This window comes from Micrasema longulum, unplaced genomic scaffold (genome assembly GCF_059751315.1).
Source record: "Micrasema longulum isolate JH-2025_06_02 unplaced genomic scaffold, ASM5975131v1 h1tg000723l, whole genome shotgun sequence".
In the NCBI taxonomy this organism is placed as follows: domain Eukaryota; kingdom Metazoa; phylum Arthropoda; class Insecta; order Trichoptera; family Brachycentridae; genus Micrasema; species Micrasema longulum.
The window spans coordinates 2,374-11,629 of NW_028277919.1; the positions used below are offsets into that span (position 1 = coordinate 2,374).

At 32.9% G+C, this 9,256-nt stretch overlaps 2 protein-coding genes across 4 annotated transcripts; one reads left to right on the forward strand and one right to left on the reverse strand.

Moving 5' to 3' along the window:
* Positions 1–224: 224 nt before the first annotated feature.
* On the reverse strand, positions 225–7,617 carry LOC148279453 (uncharacterized). Of its 3 annotated transcripts, none has more exons than XM_088229911.1 (4): positions 6,662–7,617; positions 6,362–6,578; positions 3,445–3,649; positions 225–1,186 (listed from the first exon to the last, which is right to left on the reverse strand). In XM_088229911.1, the coding sequence occupies exons 1-4, from the start codon at positions 6,673–6,675 to the stop codon at positions 735–737; spliced, it is 888 nt and encodes a 295-aa protein (XP_088086037.1). In that variant the 5' UTR covers positions 6,676–7,617; the 3' UTR covers positions 225–734. The 3 variants fall into 3 exon arrangements, with proteins under 3 accessions (XP_088086037.1, XP_088086038.1, XP_088086039.1); XM_088229912.1 differs by having other exon boundaries at positions 448–1,186; positions 3,454–3,649; positions 6,662–6,813; XM_088229913.1 differs by lacking the exon at positions 6,662–7,617 and having other exon boundaries at positions 631–1,186; positions 6,362–6,594.
* On the forward strand, positions 6,826–7,760 carry LOC148279454 (uncharacterized). Its single transcript, XM_088229914.1, has 2 exons — positions 6,826–7,054; positions 7,150–7,760. The coding sequence occupies exons 1-2, from the start codon at positions 6,940–6,942 to the stop codon at positions 7,623–7,625; spliced, it is 591 nt and encodes a 196-aa protein (XP_088086040.1). The 5' UTR covers positions 6,826–6,939; the 3' UTR covers positions 7,626–7,760.
* The last annotated feature ends 1,496 nt before the right edge of the window (positions 7,761–9,256 follow it).

Here is a 9,256-nt window from a genome sequence, read left to right on the forward strand (position 1 = left end):
CAGCTTTTAAACTAGTAATGGCATCTGATGACAGTTTACATGATTACATTTCTGTTTAGTAAAATTATACATCAAGTCTGCACTTTCCAAGATGCTTGAACAAGATTTTGAAAATGGATAAAGGGGATAAAGGGTGGATGTCAGTTAAATGCTGGATATAAAGCGATAATTTAATATTAATGAAAAGCATTTTTGATGGCATAAAACAGAATACGCTATTGATACTAAGCAGGTTGTTTTATATTTATAAGTTTATTTAAATGTGGGAGAGGTTTGAAAATTTAAAAATGTTATAAATCAAAACTTCCGTTTTGACATTCATCTTTTATATCCTGTACCTTTCATATCTGCTGAAGGCACATTCCTGTGTAGCGTCATGTCCGGTCACGATGAAAGTTTGTTAGAGAATGAAGGAAAGGAAGGCTCACAAATTGAAATGGCATCTGCTACGAGCTCGTAACGTGTCTATTTAATTATACGTTGTTGTTTATACTAACCTAACCTACATCGTGATTTACACGCTAATCATTGACAGCAATGATTAGAAGACTCATTTTATAATCTGTTGATGTGGTGTCCCATTTCTCTTGCTAGCAACGCCTGGTGCATTTCTGCTTCCCGCGCTAACCTCGCCTTATGGAGCTCTATTTAATTATACGTCGTTGTTTATACTAACCTAACCTACATCGTGATTTACACGCTAATCATTGACAGCAATGATTAGAAGACTCATTTTATAATCTGTTGATGTGGTGTCCCATTTCTCTTGCTAGCAACGCCTGGTGCATTTCCGCTTCCCGCGCTAACCTCGCCTTGTGGAGCTCGTCTTCTCTCAACATCCTCATGGCGTGGAGTTCATCGTCTCGGATCTGCTGAGCTTCAAGCTGCCGGGTCTCCAAGGCCACCTTGTTCAGATGAGCCTCGGACAGCTGCGATTCGAGCGACAATTTACTGATCAGCGCATCGTTGATTCTTTTCTCGTGCTCGATTTGCGCCAGGTGTCGTTCCGTTTTCTGGGCCATTTTCTGTTTGTGTAAGTCTTCCAGGTGTGAGAGCAACATTACATTTTCTCTTTTCATCACCTGCTCTTTATTATATAAAAACCTTTGCTTCTTTTCAGACATTACTCTTAATTTTTTTCGCATCTTTGGCGGGGAGGAGTTCTCATCTTTATCATTTTCTTGCACTGTAGAGAAAAGGAATATGTTTAATGATATTATGCAAATAGAATTAAGAATATTCCAGAAACCCTATACGCACATCAAACAGAGGGCGACTAAACTACTTATAAATTAGTAGGTTTACGTTTTAACTCATTAGTTTCTTTGTAGACGTCGCTCAGTACGCAACTCCTGATTTGAATTCAACTATGCCGTGTTGTGTCCTTTTAAAGTTTAGAAATACTGCAAGGATCTTAAAGAAACAGAATGCAATCACATTTCATGTGTAATTAGCAAATGAATGTGTATGTAACATGTGCATTACTTAAAAATTGAATTATTTTTCCATCTGTCAGATTGTCGAAGAAACAAAATGGAAATTTCGTTAGTGTTGCCAGGGTAGTAAATTTTTTTTACCCTACTTTGTTCATTTAATGAAAGAGCTAATGAAAATTAGACCTCGGATTAAACAACGCTGTGGGGGACATTTCACAGACATTATCTTTAAAACGTCAAATATTATTTAACATGATTTAAAAATTTCCGTTTTATGTAAAAAAAATTGTTTTATATTTTAAGTTTAAAGTTCATTAATTCAATTCGGATGTAATGAGTAAACATTCATCGACATTTTAGTCAATGGTTTTCTCCATACATTTATTTACTTTTATAACAAGCTACTTCTCGGACATACCGAACAAAACTATTAACATATTACAACAGAGATGAAGAACATTTGAGAGAAAGTAATATGGAAGTCTAGGCGGCTTATGACCTGTCAATGGCTGGTTTAAGTGGCCACTTTACACACTGTGTAACATTCACCAATCTACCCATATTCCTTCAATTCTTTCATCTGTTGATGTTTGTGAAGTTAAAGAGCTGATATGTTAATCTAAACAGCTCCCCAGGGAGTTGAATCCAGTCCCTGTCTACAAAAATTTGGACTAACTCAAAATATTGTTGAACAAAAATATTGTCAACAGTTGAGCGAAAACTCTTTAATCGTTTAAAAACATAACAAATAAGAACCTGAGTAATAAATCTAAACGGGCCTCTAACTTAGGACCGATGCCGCTGGGCATCGAGATCGGATGACGTTTATGACACTATGCAAGTGTCTAAGTACCTAATTGGTGTTTTTGCCGACATCTAAAAAATTTCACACACTTGGTCAAAATGGCGAGCAAAAAATCCAACCCAGTAAGTACCGGCTCGGCACCACATTACAATTTACAACTTCTTTAGTAGTTTATGAATGACATCCTTATTTTGGGGGTTTTTACAATGCTCTCCAGTTTTTTACAATGTTTAATGGTCAGTGCGTAGTAAACAATATGAGTGGGTGATGTCAGATCAGTTAAAAACCAACCCTTGAATTATAAACATGTCTACCAACAAGAGGAAGTGTCTCTCAATTCGTGAAAAGTGGCAATTATTTATGAAATAGAATGTTGAGTGAAAAATCTTGAGGTGTGTAAAAATCTTCTTATTCCCAGTGTAAATATTGTGGAAAAATAAGAATGTTTATTTATCTGCATTTTGAATTTGGAAAGAAGTATGCTTGTAAGCATTTATTACAATTTTCCTTAATAGTTTTATTTTTTAAATTATCTGTATGAACTATACATATTTATTTGTTTACTTAGTGACAACATGCAGTGGCAATTGGATTAAAAAAAAACCTCTCTCTGGTACAACGAGTAATGCTTCCAACAAGTAAATTCACTCGGTCCCATCTTCCTCGTAATAACCAAGTTCGACTGAATAAAATATTAATAATTATTTCTGATCATCTGTACAAAGTATTTAGGTTTCCTTAATTTCTAAAGGGCAGTGTTTATTACTATACCATTTACCAATATATTAATTGCTTCCCTAATCAAAAACCCACTGCACGCCCCCGATATGTACCTATAATTTATAATTTTTTATAGATAAAGGATTGACAGTAAATTATGGTTCATGAACTTTCAAGTATTTGGAGCTGGCAAGTTTCTCGACCCTCTGTCCATTGTTATAAAGATGGTGATTGGGGTCAGGACGGGACTTGCTGTTCATAATCTGGGTATATTTGGTATTTATATTACGACCCAGACTCATAGCTTTAACTCATTAACAATCTTTCCGCTGTATTTGACAGAACATTGGAACAGGGATTAACACGGGAGGAGCTGAGAGTGCTGGCTGGTGATCCTAAAGGCATCTTGCGATGTCCACATGAGCGAGGAAAATGAGAAATGTTTAATTTAGAATATAAAAATAGTTAAGAAAAAATACTAACAGTATCTACCTAGCTCTGGTTCTCCGGGTTCCATATTATTGTTGACCATTTCTGGCTGAATTTCAGAGACATTCTCTCCCATAGACATGTTCATTAGCCCTCGGAGCCACTCGGAGTCACTGCTGACTGAGTTACCGAGAAAATCGTTTGTTGTAGCATCATATTTGTTTCCGTTGTCATTACTTAACTGGCTTCTATTGAATTCCTAAAAATAACAAAAATTAATTAATGACGGGTACTGGGCAAACATGTATTGTCTACACCGACGTTTCTCAACAAGAAACTCAGAAAATATAAGAAAAATTTTGCAGACTGCTAGCGCAGGTATAAAAACTTCTATTTACGGAGTATTTTGTTTTTTGGATGATTATGCCCACGGTCTCGGGAGATGGTTTGTGGGCATATATTTAGCTGCTATACCCAAATGAGACCATTAAACAGGATCTTGGAGAACTGAGTCACCTTTTCAGTTCTCGCTGCAGATATTATCATCCAGCACATCCATGTCGCGGGGGTGGGAACCATTCACGTATACCGAAGTGTTAAGACTGAGAACCAAGTATTGCAGAGTATAATGCGATCCCTTGCCCAGGGCTACGGGTAAAGACCGCAACGGCTAAGACGGCAGAGATGCAATGCATCAGGACGTCGGAACGGGCGGAAGGGGCACAGATCTTCTCTCAGGCCACCCGGACATGATTCGAGCTACGGGCTGTTGGAAGACAGCGGCATCGGGCAGGGTGTCGTGTCGAGGATGGCAGCGGAAGAACAATAGTTAACGGTGGCACCCTAAGCCTCAGTCAGCGAGAGGGGTTACTGTCTCAGCGTCAGGTGGCGACCGGCCGTAAAACAGAAACTGAACAACAAATCTTCTAGTCCGACGTGTAGACTGAAGACTAGGAGGGCGGACCCCGAGTAAATAGGACATACAGCCAGGAGGAAGAAGAATATTTTGTTTATTGGTTTTTTATATTAAATTATAGCAGGTATAGAAATAACAAATGAATGACTTTCAAAATGGGTGGTAAGTATTTCTGCGGACCGGCAAAAAATTTTCACGAACCCGTACAGGTTCATGGACTGTCAGTTAGGAAACGCTGGTCTGCATGTTATCATTACTAGAATATTGTTTCATCAATACATTATTCGAACTTCATATCCACCGTTGAAAACTCAATTAAAGGCAATGTAAAAGCACTTTGAAAATTTAGAAAATCTTGAGTCCCAGTGCACTAGAAATGCGCTCCATCCAACATCTCCATCAAATCAAAGATCTATTAATTTTTCAGTCTAGCATCAACAAAATGACTTCGATTGTTGTTTTGTTTGTTTTTGTATAAAATGACTTAATTTTACAGTAAAGATACTAGTCTGGAAGATGACAAACATACAGCATTTGAGACGAACGTACAGCATAGACAATAATATATAATTATTCCATTGATTCTTCAAAAATATAATAAAATAAGTAAACAAAGATACTAATAGCTAAAAAAAGAGCCAATACTACCGATGAGATATTGAATAATGTTTCTGCTGTCAGGGCTGAATCTTCTACACACGAAATTCAAGTAAATATTGTTTAAAGTAATATTTTCGTAACTACCTGTGATCACAAGACATTCTATCAATCGAATAAACAAATCGATTAATCAATATTGTCACTTTAAAAAAAATATATTTGTTTATTTTTCCATACATATATTATTTTTATTATTTTTTTTTTTATCAATAAATTTCATAAAAAGTACATGCTTTTGTAAAATGCTAAACATATCTACTTTTACACATCTAGTAAATGTTATCACTGTAACTCTCCAAAAAAGAGACCAACTCTTGTGCTTGGAGAGTGACTTCCACTGTTTTAGTTGTTTATTTATAGGAGTTTATATAGTTTTAAATACGAGTAAATGAAAAAGAAAAATAAAAACATAGGACATATAAAAAAAAACTTTAAACAATAATACATTCATACTAATTAAAATTTAATGTTGTTTTTGCACATGTTCAATAAATTTCTCAATAGTTTTAGTTCATGATATATTATTTTTAATAGTTTTTAGATCATTGGGAAGATTATTATAATTTTTTACACCTTTGAAGACAAAGCTATTTTGACCATGACTTGTATGGAATTTAGGAATTTTAATATTATATTGGTATCTGAGTGACATATTTATCTCAAATTCTTTTATTTTTTCTTCTTTATAAATTTGTATAATACAATTTATTTAAGAGTGTCTACTGTAAAAACCTTAAATATTTTATATAGACTTTCCGTATTGAGTATTGAGGGTTTCTTTAAAATTACTTTAATAATTAATCTTTGTACTATTTTAAGAGGGTTTAATATATTGGCATATGCACCACCCCATCCTACAATACCATATTGTAACAAAGATTGTACAATTGAGTAATAAGCTATTTTTAAATGATTGATTTTTAAAATATTTCTTAATCTAATAAATATGTATTTACATTTTCTAATTCGTTTAACTAGTTCACTAATATGGTCTTTCCATTTTAAGTTTTGGTCTATGTATACACCAAGATATTTAATTTGATCAATTAATTTACATAGAAATATGATTACAAAAATACACTTTAGAAAAATACACCAAGCTATTACATAAATTGGAAAAAATGCCCACAAAGACTACAGCGTCTGAGCGTGGGCCATTCCTTTTTTAATTAATTGGCTGTAGCATATTTCAAAGCTTTGAACTACAAGATTGAGATACTGTGCAAACAAACCCATTTAAAAAACTTTTAACAACTTTCTGGTAAATTGCACAATCGAGGACATTATTTATGGGACATATTGATATGATGTAAAACTTTGTAAAAAATGCACACGAAAAGCAAATATATAATAAAAGAAGTACTTTAAAATATCTCACAAAATCACAATTCTTACCCGTTTGGCAATCTGTTTCATATTTTCAAATTTGTATTTAAGTTGTTTGACAGTTCTGTAGTTCGGTGAGCAGGCATTAAATTCTTCGGCGATAGCTTTCCATGTCTCTTCCTTGAGTTTACTCGTAGCAGCGGTAACTTTTTTATTGAATAAAACATACTTATTGTATTCGACTAACACCTTTAAGTTTTGTGTCTCCTCCCACGAGAAGTTCACCCTAAGTAAATAAATAAATCAACGATTAGGAAGGACAGTGCGCGATATTTTGTATTCAAAATTAATAATATAATATTTACTCACTTCGGTAATTCCATTTTATAAACAATTATGTCAAGATCTACATAGGCACAACAGTAGCGTCAAAATAATTGATATTTTGACATAAGAAATAAGTTGTTACCATTATAAAAAATATCGGAATGAAAGTAAAATGTTAAATCTTTTTTGCTGCTGACCATATAACCGCGTTTGTTTTGACGTTTTGCTTGTCACATTGTTTTTTGTTTTATTTATACGTATAACCTAAAACTGAGTTAACGTTTGTTGAAGAATTTGGAATATATTTTGCAAATACAACGATGCCGGCTGCTTCAGATTCTTCGGAAGATGAAAATGTCGACCTTTTTAAAGAGTCAGTTGATGTATCTTTTTTCAACGACGCCATGTTTAAAGATTTATCAAAAAAGAAATCAGGCAAGCTATAATTATTAATCTGCGATTTGTACAGAATGATGGATGTTGTATAAATTAAATTACGAAATTGTTTAAATATTTATTATTATTTTTAGATAAATCACCAGTCAAACCAGAACAGCCCAAATCGCAGAGATATCTGGCCAATGAAGAACAACAAGTTGATGTGAGAGTCAGCTCTAATATGCAAAAAATAATCGGTAAAAAAGTATCTGAAATAATAGAAAACAAAATTAAGTTTGTTGACGTAAAATTGAGAAACGAATATACCGGAGAAATTGAAGGTGGTGTCAAACTGTTCAAGGATTCCGTTGAATTTTTGACAACTGATTTACCTGAAGAAATTCTCATCACAAAAGACAAAAGAAAGAAGATAAAAAAGAGAGCTATAGAAGGTGAACAAGATGGCCAATTGGATAGAGAAAAAATGGTTTCCGCGGTTGTTATGTCTCCGGAACAAATATTAAACGCTTCAGATACAACTCATTGGAAAAGTAGAAAAAAACCCAAAGTTTTTAAATACAAGGAATCTAAAAATAAATCAGTATTAAACTTGATTGAAGATGATTAAGCTATTGTATTATTTCAACATAATATTATTTGGTATTAACTAAATTCACGAACATTCATCTCACAGACTGCTCAAAACACGTAAACGCTTATAACTTTTATAGTGAAAGAGATTCCTTAGATCTTACGATCTACTTTGACAGAATATAAGTCTTGATCCTCTGATGCAGATGTCCAACTTCCCTCCCACCTTTGGTGGTTGGCGCCCATCTGGGATCTCATCTGTCATATTTTATTTTTATTTTATAAATTTATTGCAAAAAATTTGCATACATACCTAATAAAAGGGAATCTATATAAAACTAATTAATGTAAAATGAGTGTTCTCTGTTTATGATAGTCTCCATCTAACATGGCTCATCCTGTATTAAGATGGAAATTTTTTATCTTTAGAGCATAAGTAGTCCTATACTAATAAAACAATAACATAAAAAAGAAAAACTTAAACTATATATATGTGCCAAGAATACATGTTTTATTTTATTTTATTTTATTATTTTTTCACGCCCATAAGGCTTTTACATACATGAAAATTTTACAAAATATAAGTATATAAACAACATTAAATTTAAAAAATACAATATAAAGCAACAAAAGATAGAACGGTGTTAAGAAGTAAAGTTGGTATAAAAAAAGAAGATGAGTATATAAACAGCATAGATTTAAAAAAAAAAAACACAATATAAAGAAATAAAATAAAGGAACAAAATAAAGGAACAGTGTTAAGAAGTATAGTTGGTATAAAAATAAAAAGATGAGTGTATTAACAACATAAATTAAAAAAAGAAAATACAATATACTGTAATAAAATATAGAACTGTGTTTTAAAGTTAAGTTGGTTTTAAAAAAATTAAAGCAATATATATATATTTCTATTTTTTTTGATAAGCTAAAGAAATACAATTAAAGGTTTAAAGCAGCTAGGTACATAATGTTATAAAATACAATATGAACAGAATATTAAGTTCTATTTGATAAGGAACATATACATTGATATTTAAAATTTACAAGACTCACGCTAAAGACATCGATGTTGTTAGCATATTGGTTCGCGAGTACATGCATCCGCATTACTGGCGAATTCGCGCTGTAATTGGTCGATGATGGACCGCAGTAGAACAAAGTATTACATCGGGTAACTCGACCAGGCACTCGCACATTAATCAAATTGATAAGTTCACAACAATCGAACATCGACATTATTATTTTAAACAAAAAAAGCAAGTCATTTAATTTTCGTCTGTTTTCTAATGTTTGGATGTTTAAATAATCATTTAAGTATGAGTAATTTATGTATTCAATCGGTATACTTAATTTAAAATTGATAAAACGCAAAAATTTATGCTGAACTCTTTCGATGTCCTTAACATGAACCCTGTAATGCGGTGACCATATAACTGAGTTATACTCGAGTTGACTTCGCACTAGGGCAATATACAATGTTTTCATTATGTTTATAGACTCAAAATCCCGTATCGTTCGCAGCAAAAATCCCAAGGTTCTCATGCTCTTATTTGTAATGTTTTGTATATGTTTAATAAAACTCAGTTTTTCGTCAAAAAGAATACCTAAGTCTGTCATCTCTGTAACTTTTTCTAAAGGTGAAGAATTTATTTTATACGTGAAAACGAT